Source organism: Clytia hemisphaerica, unplaced genomic scaffold (assembly GCF_902728285.1).
Source record: "Clytia hemisphaerica strain Z4C2 unplaced genomic scaffold, Clytia hemisphaerica genome assembly, whole genome shotgun sequence".
Classification (NCBI taxonomy): Eukaryota; Metazoa; Cnidaria; class Hydrozoa; order Leptothecata; family Clytiidae; genus Clytia; species Clytia hemisphaerica.
In genome coordinates, this window is record NW_027103699.1 from 1,424,889 (window position 1) to 1,443,039 (window position 18,151).

Below are 18,151 nucleotides of genomic sequence, written 5' to 3' on the forward strand. Positions count from 1 at the left end.
ATATTTCTGGTTCTTTTCCTTTTTAAGAGCGTCGACCACATTTTCTGGTACAATTCCATGAAGTTCATATTTGGTATACATGCCCATTGACTTTAAAGGTCTTTCCGATCGCAAAACGTTGGTAAATTTCCGAGACTTTTTGGGGCCATTTTGACATGAGTCCGAAATATCTAATTTTGAAATGTTTGTTTCTTCAACACCTTCGTTGACAATACAAGTTGAAGTGGATTTATCAGAGCTCTTCTCATTTTCACTGGGAACACTTACTACCAATTTCGTTTCATCCAATTTCAGAATTTTCGAAGTTTTCACGTCTCTGTTAGTCGAATTGGATACTTCATTGAAATATCGTTTCCCAGTTGAAGTTGGCATTTCCTGACTTGCACCTTGATATTCTCGTATGTTTTCTTTGATTCTTCATTTATTTTTATCTTGCTAAAAGTAAATAAATCATTTGGTTTATCCATTTGGATAGAGATATAATAACTCTTGAGGCTGAATACTGGAAGAAAAAAAGTTGAAGAATTTATGAAATTACGCGTGAGCAGTGGGGTCTTCACGAAAATTCAATACAAATTTGACAGCAATGGAAACAAGTTTGGAATATAGAAAGACTCGAATAAGAGAAGTGTGGATAAGCGAGAGTGCATTGTATCTTACATATGTATCAAAATCTAGCAGCAAATCTACCTTATTACATGAATATTAGGAGACGTGAAATTAACACGAATTGAAAATTTTCGTGTTAATAAAAACACCGAAGAAGGCTCACTCTAAAGTTTACATCTGCTCATTCGAGTTAAGTAACTTGATGTGTGTTAATTTCAAGGCCGTTATACTTCCATAGTAATTCATGTAATAAAGTAGTTTGTTTCGAAGTTATCCAAATGATAAGAAAATAACATATGAAGATACAGTTGACGCTCTCTAATTCGATCTTCAAGGGGAATTGGACTTTCATCGAATAAGGGAGCTTTGACGTATAAGGGAGCCTATCGAATAGTAAAACATCATCGAGAGCATCAGCTGTACAACTAATTACACTCAAAAAATGTTTTCAGTAAAAATTGGAAAAGCGATCACTTGTATCAGCCTCGTCTTCAAAAGCCAACGAATCATCTTCATCAAATCTTTCATTCTCTCCAAAATCTTCATTTGCTTCGTTATATCCATGAAAACCATCATATCCTGCTAAACTTTCATTGGCAACTGGTTGTTTCTTCCCCTTTCTTTTTTGTTGTTTTTTATCGAAAACATGTTTCCTTTTTTCAGCCCAAGATTTCTCACGATTTGAAATCATTTGGTTCATATCGATGTTATAATGTTGACAATATTCTTCGATCAGTTCGTTAAAATATTTGTACGATTCGCACAATATTTTCTAGAAAGTAAAATCAAATAACGTATTACTTCGATTCGAATGGGCGTTTATTAAAATTTTTTTTAGAAGGGGGCGTTTATAAAATAATTTAAAACCAAGGTCACTTTAACAGTGTGAATTATCGTCAACTAGAAATTTGTACGGGTCTCAATTTCATAGTTCATTTCGAAATGCTTGGAAAACCGTGAAATTATTACCTTTTTTTGATATTGTGAGTTTTGAACTTAATGAGGGGTGTTTTTTGGATTCAACGCGATACGCTATTGGAACATAGACCCAACATAGAGGTATAAAGAAACAGGAGAAGTATGCTATTGTAACCAAGCTCGCCCTACGATTAAACAAGCAACATGCTGAATGGACCTACCTAATAATTGTACAAAAATTCAGAATGGAAAAATAAAGCTTGTGTGTTGAATAATGTAAAATGGTAAAAAGGAATTTCCCCAAATACGAAAATCACTTAAACCATTCAGGCCGAAAAAACCTTTTAAGCTGTTTTTGGCCCAAATTTGCCCAAATATATTTTTTTTCGAAAAATCGGGCTCCGTCACATTTTAGGCATTGCCATTTTGCATCATTGTGCAGAAAATCAGAAAAAAATAATGAGTCAACTTTGAGAAAAGCTATATTTTCTTATTTTGTTAAAGAGAATTTCCCCAAAATACGAAAATCCGTCTTTTAAGGCGAATAAGAATTTTCCGGGAAAAACCACTTCAGCCATTCTTTAGAGAATCTTGCCCTCCATCTTTGTACAAAAAATCAGAAAAAAGTTTTTGGCCCAAATTTGCCCAAATAAATATTTTTTCGAAAATCGGGCTCCGACACATTTTAGGCATTGCCATTTTGCATCATTGTGCGAAAAATCAGAAAAAAATTATGAGTCAACATTGAGAAAAGCTATATTTTCTTATTTGGTTAAAGGGAATTTCCCCAAAATACGAAAATCCGTCTTTTAAGGCGAATAAGAATTTTCCAAGAAAAACCACTTCAGCCATTCTTTAGAGAATCTTGCCCTCCATCTTTGTACAAAAAATCAGAAAAAAGTTTTTGGCCCAAATTTGCCCAAATAAATATTTTTTCGAAAATCGGGCTCCGACACATTTTAGGCATTGCCATTTTGCATCATTGTGCGAAAAATCAGAAAAAAATTATGAGTCAACATTGAGAAAAGCTATATCTTCTTATTTGGTTAAAGGGAATTTCCCCAAAATACGAAAATCCGTCTTTTAAGGCGAATAAGAATTTTCCAAGAAAAACCACTTCAGCCATTCTTTAGAGAATCTTGCCCTCCATTTTTGTACAAAAAATCAGAAAAAAGTAATGACAGGATTTTGCACAAAGTCCAAAAAACCCTATTTTTAGGCAGTTTTTGGCCCAAATTTGCCCAAATATATTTTTTTTCGAAAATCGGGCTCCGTCACATTTTAGGCATTGCCATTTTGCATCATTGTGCAAAAAATCAGAAAAAAATAATGAGTCAACATTGAGAAAAGCTATATTTTCTTATTTTGTTAAAGAGAATTTCCCCAAAATACGAAAATCCGTTTTTTAAGGCGAATAAGAATTTTCCGGGAAAAACCACTTCAGCCATTCTTTAGAGAATCTTGCCCTCCATCTTTGTACAAAAAATCAGAAAAAAGTAATGACAGGATTTTGCACAAAGTCCAAAAAACCCTATTTTTAGGCAGTTTTTGGCCCAAATTTGCCCAAATAATTTTTTTCTCAAAAGATCGGGCTCCGTCACGTTCTGGGCATTGCCATTTTGCATCATTGTGCAAAAAATCAGAAAAAACTAATGAGCCAATCCTGAGAAAAGCTGGTAACAGACGAACGAACGAACGAACGAACGAACGAACGAACGAACGAACGAACGAACGAACGAACGAACGAACGAACGAACGAACGAACGAACGAACGAACGAACGAACGAACGAACGAACGAACGAACGAACGAACGAACGAACGAACGAACGAACGAACGAACGAACGAACGAACGAACGAACGAACGAACGAACGAACGAACGGACGGACGGACGGACGGACATGGGTTAATTTATAGAACCTCCGCCGGGGTACCCGGAGGTAGGTCAAAAAAGTTACGATGTATGCATGCTCGATGAGCTCTTTTATCCATAGATGAAATCTTATTGGCTCATTTAAGCTTTAGACATTAGATGAGACGAGATTCATTGTTTCTGACATCAGTGTAAGAAAATATTTGGACTAAAAAAGGCCTGTAAACTTGGCAATCCTTCATCAAATGAACAGATTTTTCGATCAATGTTTTCTTTAAGGTGAACTTTATTGCTTGATACTTTCCTCCAAAATTCTCCAGCGACTTTATGTCTACAAATTGAGTCTGAAATCGTGTGTGCTTAAAAAAAACTTTTCATTTTCTGGCTTGAGAAAATATCTTTTCAAAACAAAATTGAACAGATAGCGAAATGAAACATAAAATTATCTAATTTTCGTATATTAAAAGGCTAGAATCTTCAATACTGATTATTAGAATGTTCAGAGCAAACTTGAGTTCTACTAAAAAGTCTTATTTCATCGGGCGAGCTTAGAATTTCTTTTGATAATTTTATAAAAGAAATCAAAAGACTTTAACGACCAATTACCGACACATTCAACTCCTGCTTTTCTTTATACCTCTATGATTGGAACCTTATTTTGTCTTCTCATTATTATTCAAGTTAGGGCTGTAGCAACGGATCAAAATCATTTTGTATATTAAAAGGATACAATCATTATCGTATATCTAAGTTTTCCTTCATATTATACTTCCTTACAGCTACCTGTTTCAAATAATGACCCCTTCTAGATGGGAAGCGTTTATTCGAAAGGGTGTTTCTTTGGGAGGGGGGGGTTCTTTAATGAATTTTCCTCAAAAGGAGGGGCGTTTATTCGAGGGGCATTATTTTGAAGTAAAACGTTCTCCAAAGTGTGATGGTTTGTCAGCGCATTTAGATAAATTCTTTTGAGAGTGGATTCTGCGTTGGAAGCAAAAAAGTTTTAACGGCGAAAAAGAATGCAGTTATATTATTATTTAATTTTTCCAAGGGAAAAAATTTGCACACTCAAAGTGAATGGACTTTTTTAAGTCAATAAATATCAAAATCGCAATCCAACAGAATCCAAATCAATAAAATCACAAATAACAAAGTTTTGACTTTTCTGTCATATATAGGATTTTTTTTGAAGCTGGGGTAGATGGGGAAGGGTTGAAAAATACTATATATTTTAAATTCGAATACTCTTTTTGTATAAGAACCTGTAAATTTTTAATGAGGCTCAGCTGTTCTTATTTCTTTTGGCGATTTGAGACTCAGAAATTTGGTTCTTATGTTCTTATTTATATGGTGAAATTGTGGTATATTGGGATTTATACCCAATTTTACTACTTTGACCCCAAAATTGCTTGAAATTGAGTAATTCCGGGCTCCGCATTGTACTTGCATTGTTCTTATATTTTGGCGATTTTGAGCCTTATTGTTCTTATAAGAGAAAAAGAGAGTAGACATTTTTTTAGTTGATAGCAGCTATCAAGAGCTGCTCTTTCCTAGAGTTTTTGATGGTCGATTTTACAGCCGGTTGCAATGGATTAAAAAAATGTCAATCTTTTTGTGAAGGTGGCTATAAATTACAAAGTTTCGAGCCAACCAGGGGCTAAACAAAAATTGCATTGCAATAAACCGTGAAAAAAATTAACAGCGTTAGCCTTCACTTAATTAATTAGCGTAAAAATATTATTTTGCTTACATGTGTAGTTATAGGGTTGTGCTTCTGAACTGCTTTCTTTTGATCTTGTTTGAATTTTTCGCGTTTCCTTTGGCAATCTTTGAACACATCGATCGGTATCGTATCTTTCATTTCTAAATCTCTGTACAATTGCATAAAATGAAGTGGTTCTTTACTTCTCGGCAGTCTATTCCAATCAATCCCAGACCCCACATGAACATCTTTGGCCAGTTGCATACATCCATTGGGATGCTTCTTTGGATCGATTTCGCTTTCGTTTTCGAGAAGTTTCATTGGGTCGATGTTGTTTTCAACACAATATTGTTCAACTAATTCGTTGAAGAGTCTGTTGGCTATTTCAACCATCTAGATAGAGACAGAAAAGGTTGATTTGACTTTTACGGAGCAACAATATGTGCCAATCACATTTTTTGACACAAAAGATTAAGTGGAATCACTGATCAGTAAACAAATTAATAAGAAGAGGGTAGTAATTGTATAAAAGAATGTAATTGAATGAAAAGTTTGTCCTTTCTATTAATTAAAGGTTTTTAAATAGTCGAACGTGCGCAACGCACTGGGCTCAACTTCAGTGGCTTCAAATCATTCATAGGCCCAATTGTAAACCCCCAGATATTCACCCAATGAACAAGTGTGCCAAATCCCAACCAAATCCGATCATTTTGGAGGCCTGTAGACTGCTCCAAAGCTTTAGCCTCGTTTTGGCGAAAAACTCGTTCCCAGAACCCAAAAATCAAAATTTTTAAAAAATACAAAAAGCTCCCCCAGATATTCACCCAAGGAACAAGTGTGCAAAATTTCAGCCAAATCGAACAATTTTTGAAGTCTCCAGGCTGCCCCAAAGTTTTAGCCTCGTTTTGGCGAAAAACTCTTGCCCAGACCCCAAAAATCAAAATTTTCAAAAAATGAAAAAAACACCCCCAGATATTCACCCAAGGAACAAGTGTGCAAAATTTCAGCCAAATCGAACAATTTTTGAAGTCTCCAGGCTGCCCCAAAGTTTTAGCCTCGTTTTGGCGAAAAACTCGTGCCCAGGCCCCAAAAATCAAAATTTTCAAAAAATGAAAAATACACCCCCAGATAATCATCCAAGGAACAAGTGTGCCAAATTTCAGCCAAATCGAACAATTTTTGAAGTCTCCAGGCTGCCACAAAGTTTTGGGACATACACACAGACAGACACAAAGACACACACATTCTCAGATTCTAACTCAACTGAAGTTGAGAATAAGAGTGATAACGTTTGCTTATTCGTCAATTTTAATGTAATGACGTGGATGTGGAACAAGATTGATCAGAAAGAGGAAAAGAAAAACAATTTTTTGCTTAAGCGAGGCCAAATTTAGTTGGTTGTTTTACGGGCCAAGCTACCCAAAAATGAGGGTCGGTCGGTCGGCCAAAAAATAAAAATAAAAGTAGAATTTCATCTATAAAATCTCCTAAAAAGGTAGGGAAATCTTAACAAAAAATGCAAAATAGAAAATAAAAAGGCACAGAAAGTCTGAATTTATGGATAAATTGAAAAATTAAATTCTCGGTCTCGCCTTATAAAAGCATAATTTAACAATAGCAAGACACTGTCCTGATATGAAATATGTGTCTATTATAAAACGGGAACACTTATGTAAAAACAAAACCTTTAAGGGCAGTTAGTAGTAGTACTAGGTTTTTCTCTGTAATAAATTTCTTGCTCGTTGGAATCGGAAACCCCGTTTTATCTAAAGGCACTTACTTAACGTGCATATATCTCTAAAAAAATAGTTGAAAAATATTTCAAAGTACCCATGTATCAAATTTAAAACGTCACTGATTCCTTCCTCTTTTGAATCGATTTTTTTTTTTCAACGGTACTAATTAACAATAAATGGTCGTAGAAAAAGCGAGAAATGAAACAAAAATTTAGTGAATGGACCTGAATGGACTAGTCGTCACGGATAATTACAGTCCATTTCACGGTCGAAATGGATCATGGGTAATCCGGACCGCCGCACTATTACAAAAACTTTCTGTTGGTTTAAGCTTTTGGATGTTTTTGCGTCTAGCCAAGGGGAAGCCGTTATGGAGGCACAATTAGTCCTCAGATTACCCATGATTCATTTCGACTGTAAAAACGGCCAATGACGAGTGTTCTGTTGTTACATATTTATTTTTTTTAAGAAACTAGTTTTATTCTTCAAAAATCGGCCTTTTGAGCCTTAAATGTTTCTTACATGTTTATAAACTTTGTCAAGCTTTAAAGGACGCATGTCGTTAATACAATAGTCTAATAAACTTTCCTATCTTCTATAGTGATTTTCTGACTTTCTCAAATGTTTCTAGCTGTTATGTCAGTATTTTTCTGGAACTTCATGTTTCTTAGTTTTCAAGCATTCTGAGCCTCATGTTTCTTAAAAGTGTGTTTCCCAGCTGACACGCAACGTTGTTTCAGCATTTATCTAACGTTCACAACGTCCACATAACGTTGAATGAACGTTGAATGAACGTTGAAACAACGTTGTGTGACAGCTGAGTTCTTAAAAAAAAACGTGTACCTTTCGTCTTGCAATCTTTTTCTCGGCTCCCTTCGAGGCTTTCTTCAATTCTTTCCTCAAGTTCTTCTCTAAAAACTTTCGCTGCTCGTATTGAAAAGCGACAATAACACTTTCAGGCACAATACCAGATAATTCTTCAAGCTGATAAAATGTCATTATTTCAAGAGGTCTTTGGCTTCGTAAAACTTTATCTGAATTAAGATTTATATTTATAGCCTGATTCATGGTCTGTTGGCTGATTAAAGGTTTTGTGTCGAGTTCGTGGCAATTAGCATTCGAGGTGGAAGGCATATCAAGGTTCTTTGATGTCTGACCGGAGCTTCTCTCAAAACACTTGAAACCTTCTGTTTGAGAATCCGATGTAAAATCGTGGCTAAAATTTCCAGTAAAAGATGTAGAGTTTGCTGCAGAAGCAGAGGAGCTTGAATATTTTGGTTTATCATTATTTTGGTGGCTTCTCATTGTCTTCTTATCCTTTCTGTTGTTTTTATCTTCGATGAACGATTTCAAATCAATGTCATGTTGGGTGCAATAAGTCTCAATCATTTCGTTGAAATATTTGAATGATTCGCATGACACTCTCTAAAAAATATTAAGAACATCATTAGGTACAAAATGAAAACTATGTAATAAAAAAAACTTCTGAACCTAACGTTTGAACCAATTGGGGTTAAGAGATCAAAAGGCGTACTCTCAAGCCAAGCCAACATTTCCATTTATAAAGTGTATAAGAGGGTCGAAAATCGAAAATTTCGCCATAGTTACATACCCTCTGGCCTTATACACGCTCTTTTATAAGAATAGTGTTTTTCCATTTCATCATGGATATTCTTAGCTTTTTGGGGAAAATACTCCTAAACTATCATTACGGTATTCTTAGGTTAGGATCCAAATTCAACTTAAATTTTACATGTAATACATACATAAAGAATAAAATTGCATTTTTGTGAAAGTTTTGAGCCTTATTTGGAAATAAATAGCAATTTACAGTTGAAAATGCTCTGAAAAAGGCATTCTTAGGTTCTGCTGCCAAACCCTATGATGGTGATATTCTTAGCATTATTCTTAATTCTTTCGGGCCGAGTTCATCATGAATATTCTTATAAAGTATATTCTTATATAAGAAAAGCGCGTAGTCACTATATTTATATTTTCATTTCTTACCCTTTCAGTAATTGGAGTTTTGTCAGTCAATTCGTCAGCCTTTTGACGGTACCAAGCCAATCTTTTATTCTCACAATCTGCGATGAACTTTTTCGGACAAGCCCATTTAAATTCAGCTCTACTATACATTTTCATCAAATCAATAGGGACTTGACTTCTTGGATATTTATGCAGATCTAATGTGATATTATCGATTCTATTGTCACGATTTTTTTTTTCTCGTCCGTTTTCGAGCAGTGTCAATGGATCGATACCATTTTGTCGGCAATGATTTTCGATCGATTCGTTGAAGATTTTGTTGGATAGGTTATTTTTCTAAAATAAGATTTAAACTAGAAGTTCAAACAAAGTTAAAATTTCTGACGATTCATTACCAGCTTATCAAGGTGGCGGAGGGGCTGGGCTATTCATAGTTCAGAAAGGGTCACTAATCCCCCCCTATCCTGAGCTACCCATTACCCTAGGTTCTCCCCATTTTAAAATTTTGATGCTACCCCTTTTAAAATCCTAACATGATTCTACCGGTGAAAAAGGAAAGGCTGAAGGCATTGCATTGTATTTGTAAATCAAAAATTAAAAATCAAACTTCGAATTTGGGAAAACATAAAAAACACACCACTGACAGCCTATAAACCCTCCCCCTTTTTAGATGAACTAAGGGAATACGATCTTCAAGATGTATTTTGACATAAAAAAATCTTCTTAGATTTCACCGGGAAATTTAGCACTTGGATAGGATCAGACTTTAAGAAGGATACAAAATTTTGGTTGAAATAAATTTTGAAAATTAGAATAAATCTTACTTCTTTCCAATCAGATTTGTCTTTTGACTTCGATTCTTTTCTAGTTTTACGTAAAGTCAAACTCTTTTCCCTTTTAAAAGCCGCAACAACATTTTCTGGTATAATTCCATGCAGTTCATACCCCTTGTACATCCCCATTGAATGCAAAGGTCGTTGTGATCGTAAAACGCTGCCATACTCCGAAGCTGGATGAGATTTAACATTTTCAGCCGAAGGCAAATCGTCCACTTTTGATATGTCCGTTTTTTCTGTACTTTCGTCAAATGATACAGAATTGATTTTGTTCGATTCTGATATATTCACAATTTCAGTACTGTCATTGGTACTATTTGCTTCAATAGTTTCGTCCCTCTTCGAAACTTTTGGTTCATTTTCTTCTTCTTTCATAAAATCCTCATTGAGTTTTCGTTTTCCAACTAAAGTTGATGTTTCTCCTGCCGCAACTTTATTTAAATTGTCATCCATTTTTTATTAAATTTCCACTTTAGATTTAATTATAATCTAAAACAACAAAATCACAATTTATAGAGCAATTATTCACAAGGCCTTACTAGATTACTTCGCAAACTTTGGTATTCGGTGTCCCAGAAAAAGTCCCCCTCTTTGAAATGAATTTTCTCGAGTTCTATATGAACTTCTAAATAATCATTTCTTTACATTCAAAAGAGGAAGGATAAACTTAAATTTTAAGGGGTCATTTGTCGAATTTAGTCAAGTAGATAAAAAGTAATGGTAAAAAAAAGCGAAAAATGAGGGTATTTAAGTTTATCCTTCTTCTTTCTAAAGCAAAAGAATTTATTCTTTATAACAGTTATAGAGCTCGTTTCACTTCAAAGAGGGGGAATTTTTTCTGGGACACCCGGTATAAATAAGGTTCGCGCGGCGAACCACTGCATTTCAAATTTGATTTTAAGTATTCTAGGCTACTACTAAGGCTACTAAGTTCAATCTTATCAGATCATCACATTGGAGCAGAAAGTGGTGCTAACAGAATGGATGATTACTTCTCAATACGAAGTTTCCAACGATAAAACATTTAACAATTTCTCGATTGCGTTTGTGAAGAATTATACGTTTCTATATTTAATACAAAAACGTTGTTCTGAGTAGATATATTTATACAATTTGTTAAAAACAATTACTTTAATAGGACAAATTTTCGCGGTTCAGCTCATTCACGAAATATTCCGATGGTAGTAAAAGATCGAACGGAAATGCTCTGTCCAAAATGTGATAAGTTTAGTTCAGATAGTGGCATATTCTTTAGCTAGTAATATAATCGATAGGTATAATGGATAATCATTGAAATCGATTAAATAATTGGCAAATTATAAAGATGATCGACCCTTTAAGACTTTGCGTCCCCGATGAGTGTCCCCAGGGCAAAAAAGCAAAAAAAAGTCGATGTCGTCCAATTCTAATGAAATTACGGATATAACACAATTAAATGGTGTAGAATTGAATGGCAATATTGTTTTTTGTGTATTTGGGTCTTATAGGGGGTAAAATTGGGGATTTTGGGCCCAATTCTGGGCTTTTGGGGCAAAAAATGACCCAAAAATCAAGTTTCTCCAATTTCGATGAAATTTTCCACCTTTATCCAATTTTTCATGTAGAATACGAAAATGAAACTTAAAATTCTTTAAAAGTCCCGAAATACCCTCAAAAAGGGGGCTTTTGGGGGCAAATCTGGGCTTTTGGGGCAAAATATGACCCAAAAATCAAGTTTCTCCAACTTCGATGAAATTTTCCACTTTTATCCAATTTTTCATGTAGAATACGAAACTGTCGAACGTGCTAACCGCACTGGCTCAACTTCAGTATCTTTGAAATCATTCGTAGGCCCAATTGTAAACTTAATGACTTAAGAAAAATTATAGCATTTTGGGTTTTAGCCTCGTTTTGGTAAAAAACTCGTCCCCAGGCCCCAAAAGTTAAAATTTTGAAAAAATGAAAAAAACACCCCCAGGGATTTGCCCAAGGATCAAGTGTGCAAAATTTCAGCCAAATCGGACCATTTTTGAAGTCTCCAGCCTGCCCCAAAGTTTTAGCCTCGTTTTGGCGAAAAACTCATCCCCAGGCCCCAAAAATCAAACTTTTGAAAAAATGAAAAAAACACCCCCAGGGATTTGCCCAAGGATCAAGTGTGCAAAATTTCAGCCCAATCGGACCATTTTTGAAGTCTCCAGCCTGCCCCAAAGTTTTAGCCTCGTTTTGGCGAAAAACTCGTCCCCAGGCCCCAAAAATCAAAATTTTGAAAAAATGAAAAAAACACCCCCAGAGATTTGCCCAAGGATCAAGTGTGCAAAATTTCAGCCCAATCGGACCATTTTTGAAGTCTCCAGCCTGCCCCAAAGTTTTAGCCTCGTTTTGGCGAAAAACTCATCCCCAGGCCCCAAAAATTAAAATTTTGAAAAAATGAAAAAAACACCCCCAGGGATTTGCCCAAGGATCAAGTGTGCAAAATTTCAGCCCAATCGGACCATTTTTGAAGTCTCCAGCTTGCCCCAAAGTTTTGGTGACAGACACACACACACACAGACACACAGACATTCTCAGATTCTAGCTCAACTGAAGTTGAGAAATGAAACTCAAAATTATTCGAAAGCTCTGAAATACCCTCAAAGAGAGGGTTTTCGCCCCCCAACTTTTTCCTGTAAAATATGAAAATCATTTTTTCCGGTGTGTTCTGAGAGCATGTTTCAGCTAGAAATTTTAATTTATTCTGATCAGAACTTCGAAAATCCCCAATCAGCTAAAAATAATGTGTTCTGGTGAGACAGGGGTATAATTAAGTTCATCTAACCTGTTCTTGTTGTCTAGTTAACCCTAGAAAGCTATGTAACATAATTTGATTGAACAGAGAAGTATGAAATAATATTGATGAAAATGATAGTTAAATTCCTATCACACATAAAAAACAACTTTACAACAATACCAGTTAATAGTCATATATCAATCATTTTCTTTAGTGTCATACTTTGATACGAATGTAGATTATAATTTAAATAACATTTTAATGGTCATTCTGTATATATTTTTCGTGTAAACAATATTTCGACCTACTTGGTGCAGGTCTTCGTCAGGTCTAAACAATACAAACGGTTGAAGGCGCTACCTTGACTTTTTTTGACGTCAAAAAAGTCAATGTAGTGTCTTCTCCCTAATGTGCGAGAGCATTGGCTTCCAAAACCTAGATGTCACATACTGACCATCGTCTAAATTAAGACCATGGTCACTATGTGGCGCCGTCTGACGGAATTGGATTTCCAATGCCTCTCGCACTTTTCTATCAAATTTGTTCTCTTCAGTCTTTAAAAGCCTAGCTTCGTTCCAATTAAGTCCTTGGGTACAGTCTTTAGCATGGTTAGTTATACCCGAAATGTCCCATTTTTCATCTTCAACGTTCTTTTTGTGTTGGCTGATACGTGTGGATATCTTTAACCCGGTCTCGCCAACATATCTTTTACCACATTCGCATTCTATCATATACACACCAGGGTGACTGTTAGGTGGTAGTCGGCTTTTGTTCATTTTAAAGACTGAAGAGAACAAATTTGATAGAAAAGTGCGAGAGGCATTGGAAATCCAATTCCGTCAGACGGCGCCACATAGTGACCATGGTCTTAATTTAGACGATGGTCAGTATGTGACATCTAGGTTTTGGAAGCCAATGCTCTCGCACATTAGGGAGAAGACACTACATTGACTTTTTTGACGTCAAAAAAAGTCAAGGTAGCGCCTTCAACCGTTTGTATTGTTTAGACCTGACGAAGACCTGCACCAAGTAGGTCGAAATATTGTTTACACGAAAAATATATACAGAATGACCATTAAAATGTTATTTAAATTATATCAATCATATATTCCGTATATATATACTATACTAATAATACACTAATGAAAAGTAATAGAAACTTTTCAAACAATAAATCATTTGTAAGGAAAATGCACCAAAAGTAACAGTTATGAAAATCAACTACAAGTTATGTATTTAGAAATTATATACAAAAGTGTATGATAGAAAATCGTTGTATAAACCGATGATACAGAGAATCTCAATCTTTGTCAAATGAAAACACTCTCATGTACGCGTTTTTTGACGCCAATAGTGAGTGCACTTTGGCTTGAGCATGGACATTATTTAGTTCTATAGACCAATATCGTTCTAAACCAAAAATCTCACCCTGATATTCTCATAGAATCTATTCCTTTAAAACCAAAAGGTGAATAGAAACGATAAATTACTTTAAAAGCTTTAACGAAATAGGATTCTCAATATCAAATTCAAACGTCATCTTGAGACTGGCTGCTCGCAACATCAAATTCTCGCTTTTTGTGGTATTCATTCCAACAATCTCGTTGATCAAATGAGCAAAGAGCAAGTGGTTCGTTCGGTTGTGAGCACTTTTTATGAAGATTTACAGTCCAGGCACACGAGGGCCTCTAAACCGATCTATCGTCTACAATTACAAAGATCTTGATTCGTAGCGCAATGGATGTTCCATCCATGCCTTGGTTAGTTCTTCTTTGAACGCTTTGATGCAAGTAGCACTTGTCACATTTTGTGCGGGTTTTTGCTCCACAAATCCGGCAGCGCAATCTTTGCTCTTTATTTGGAGCGTCGTCTTTTGTGAGCTTAGCTTCTGAATGTCGACCTTGAATATGAATTAGTGTAATTGTTTAAATATTCACTTTTTCTAAATAATGTGACACGATCATACTAAAACACTATTTGACAAGCTAAACAGATCCAAAATACAGATTAAAAATCTAAAAAGTAATTATGTGACTGTAGTTTAAACAAGCAAGAGGGAAAGATGAAACCTTTTAACGCTTTTCAGGAATTTAGGAGAAACTAATTTTTTTATTACTTTTACCTTTACGAGGTGATAACACGCTCATTGCAACTTTTCTTCTTTTTGAGACATTTGATGATGGGTTTCGTAACAGTTTGTCTTTATTATTGTGCATTCTGCATTTTGCGTACCAGTTACGAATAACAGCAAATCTGAACTCGCTGCTCGAATATAGCCGTTGCTTTTCCGTGATGGAATGAAGATTTTTCCAGATTGTGAAGGTATTGCACAATGCGTATGTCTCAATTAACGAATCAAGCACTCGGCTCTGTTTGCGAACACTACGACACTCGCTGTTGTAGTATGCTTGATGTTGGTTTGTACGGTCAACCATCCCATAAATCTGGCGATACAAAACCACTGAGGGTGTAGTCTGAATGGCCTGTCCGTTCACCTCAATTGAAGACCAGTTTTCCCTGGCAGAATCAACATCATTGTCAAGGAAGCAAACTGCATTATTATCGTTCCAATATGTCAAATTCAAATTTTCGTGATGCAGGGACTGTGAGTATCCTCTGACAAAGGATTTGGTATTCTTTAGAAATGAGCTGTGTTTCTTTGGAAGATGGGCCGTATTTCCACGAACAGTAGCAATGATTCTGGTGTTCCATATGCTAACTGCATCTTTCAAAAGTTGAATAGTTGGAAATCCACTATCCATCACCACAAGTCTTCCCATATGTTTTAACCCCTCTAAAAGTTGCTCAACGGTGTTGTAATTTTTTCCAGAGCCCGTGTTTGTGAACGTTTGCTTGCCGACCTTTACCAAGTGGTTGTATGTGTAATATCCACCAAGTTCTCCCTGATCAGCAATTTTATTGACGGTCCACCCCATTCTTATCTTAAATTTGTTTCGTTTACTCTTGCTGCAGATACGCCCCTCATCAATACACATTTTAAATCCAGGAGACCAAAGCGTTTGCGATTTACGTTTTATCATATCTACCCCCGCCTGGATGTTTTGTAGAGGATGATAATTTAATTTACAGTAATATATGACTCAGGTCTATCGACCTCTATGAAATAATCATGCTTAACATTTTACAATCTTACAGTTGTAGGCGCACGGTGGGCCTTTTAACCAGTCGTCTTTACAATATTTCATTTTCAGTAACACGTTTGTTACAGATCTTCTTAAAGTAGAGTTTTGTCCGAGGACTTCCTCTAACCTTATATATCCAGCTGCCATTCATTTGTAATTTTGTTTTCTCCTTAGCCTTTCTATGCCATTCTTTAATAGTTTCGCGTTCTTTCTTCGAGAAATCGTCTGTAACTCTAAATTCGTCTTTCTCTAATTTGTGGACTGATGCCAGAATCTGACGTTTCTCTTCTTCGTTCTTTAGCACGACTTTCAAGGGTCGCCATCTTTTTGTTTTGAACATTTCGTCCTTCCGAGCTCCTATTCTTTCTGCGTTGACGATGTTTACCTTTAATCCCATTTGGTTTTGTACAACTTCTTCAACATAATCCTTATCACCTACACGTTGCCATCTTTTTGTTTTGAACATTTCGTCCTTCCGAGCTCCTATTCTTTCTGCGTTGACGATGTTTACCTTTAATCCCATTTGGTTTTGTACAACTTCTTCAACATAGTCCTTATCACCTACACGTTGCTCTTCTAGGTTTTCATGTTTGTTCTCTCCGAGGTTGTGAACAATGATATTGTACTTTGTTAAGTTTAACCATCGTTCTTCTTCTTTCTCTTCTTTGATGAAATTCTTGATCGTTACCTCTTGTTTCTTAAGCTCATCTTTAGTAATGCTAGCGTATGTCTGTTGTTGCTTTGATTCTATATCGTAGTCTTTTTTCTTTAGCTCATCTTTAGCGATGCTAGCGTATGTCTGTTGTTGTTTGGATCCTTTAACGACATCGTGTTTGTTTACAAGATCGACGATCTTCTTCTCCAGTCTATCCAGTCTAGCGAAAACACATTGCTCATCTTGATCTTTCTCTTTACCTTCAGTATTTGTTGCCTTGTTATTGGGGGAAAGACTTGGTGTAAGAAGTTACATATTGCAGACATTTATCTTATGGGTTCTTTATCACGTATGAGAAGTATATTATTAAGGAGATAATAAATGTGTTATAGTTATATAGTGTTATATAGTGTGTACTAGTGTTCTATGCGTTCTAGTGTTCTATACGTTCTAGTGTTCTATACGTTCTAGTGTTCTATACGTTCTAGTGTTCTATACGTTCTAGTGTTCTATACGTTCTAGTGTTCTATACGTTCTAGTGTTCTATACGTTCTAGTGTTCTATACGTTCTAATGTTCTATGCGTTCTAGTGTTCTGTGCGTTCTAATGTTCTATGCGTTCTAGTGTTCTATGTGTTCTAGTGTTCTATGTGTTCTAGTGTTCTATACGTTCTAGTGTTCTATACGTTCTAGTGTTCTAGTGTTCTATGCGTTCTAGTGTTCTATGCGTTCTAGTGTTCTATACGTTCTAGTGTTCTATGCGTTCTAGTGTTCTATACGTTCTAGTGTTCTATGCGTTCTATACGTTCTAGTGTTCTATGCGTTCTAGTGTTCTAAACGTTCTAGTGTTCTATGCGTTCTAGTGTTCTATGCGTTCTAGTGTTCTATACGTTCTAGTGTTCTATACGTTCTAGTGTTCTATGCGTTCTATGCGTTCTAGTGTTCTATGCGTTCTAGTGTTCTATACGTTCTAGTGTTCTATGCGTTCTATGTGTTATAGTGTTCTATGCGTTCTATGCGTTCTAGTGTTCTATGTGTTCTAGTGTTCTATAAGTTCTAGTGTTCTATACGTTCTAATGTTCTATGCGTTCTAGTGTTCTGTGCGTTCTAATGTTCTATACGTTCTAGTGTTCTATGTGTTCTAGTGTTCTATGCGTTCTTTGCGTTCTAGTGTTCTATGTGTTCTAGTGTTCTATAAGTTCTAGTGTTCTATACGTTCTAGTGTTCTATGCGTTCTAGTGTTCTATGCGTTCTAGTGTTCTATACGTTCTAGTGTTCTATGCGTTCTAGTGTTCTATACGTTCTAGTGTTCTATACGTTCTAGTGTTCTATACGTTCTAGTGTTCTATGCGTTCTATGTGTTCTATGCGTTCTAGTGTTCTATACGTTCTAGTGTTCTATACGTTCTAGTGTTCTATACGTTCTAGTGTTCTATGTGTTCTAGTGTTCTATACGTTCTAGTGTTCTATACGTTCTAGTGTTCTATACGTTCTAGTGTTCTATGCGTTCTAGTGTTCTATACGTTCTAGTGTTCTATGTGTTCTAGTGTTCTATACGTTCTAGTGTTCTATGCGTTCTATTGTTCTATACGTTCTAGTGTTCTATGTGTTCTAGTGTTCTATACGTTCTAGTGTTCTATGTGTTCTAGTGTTCTATACGTTCTAGTGTTCTATACGTTCTAGTGTTCTATACGTTCTATACGTTCTATACGTTCTAGTGTTCTATGCGTTCTAGTGTTCTATACGTTCTAGTGTTCTATACGTTCTAGTGTTCTATGCGTTCTAGTGTTCTATGCGTTCTAGTGTTCTATACGTTCTAGTGTTCTATACGTTCTAGTGTTCTATACGTTCTAGTGTTCTATACGTTCTATACGTTCTAGTGTTCTATGCGTTCTAGTGTTCTATACGTTCTAGTGTTCTATACGTTCTAGTGTTCTATACGTTCTAGTGTT

General features: G+C 35.7%; 2 protein-coding genes across 2 annotated transcripts; both read right to left on the minus strand.

Annotated features, from left to right (window-relative positions):
• Positions 1 to 635: 635 nt before the first annotated feature.
• On the minus strand, positions 636 to 10,147 carry LOC136803978 (uncharacterized). The gene is made up of 5 exons (XM_067060709.1): positions 9,646 to 10,147; positions 8,843 to 9,157; positions 7,679 to 8,260; positions 5,148 to 5,492; positions 636 to 1,381 (listed from the first exon to the last, which is right to left on the minus strand). Exons 1-5 carry the CDS (start codon positions 10,108 to 10,110, stop codon positions 1,058 to 1,060), a joined length of 2,031 nt encoding a protein of 676 aa, XP_066916810.1. The 5' UTR covers positions 10,111 to 10,147; the 3' UTR covers positions 636 to 1,057.
• Positions 10,148 to 14,053: 3,906 nt separating this feature from the next.
• Positions 14,054 to 15,463, minus strand: LOC136804039 (uncharacterized). The gene is made up of 2 exons (XM_067060780.1): positions 14,526 to 15,463; positions 14,054 to 14,303 (listed from the first exon to the last, which is right to left on the minus strand). The coding sequence occupies exons 1-2, from the start codon at positions 15,442 to 15,444 to the stop codon at positions 14,092 to 14,094; spliced, it is 1,131 nt and encodes a 376-aa protein (XP_066916881.1). The 5' UTR covers positions 15,445 to 15,463; the 3' UTR covers positions 14,054 to 14,091.
• Positions 15,464 to 18,151: the final 2,688 nt, after the last annotated feature.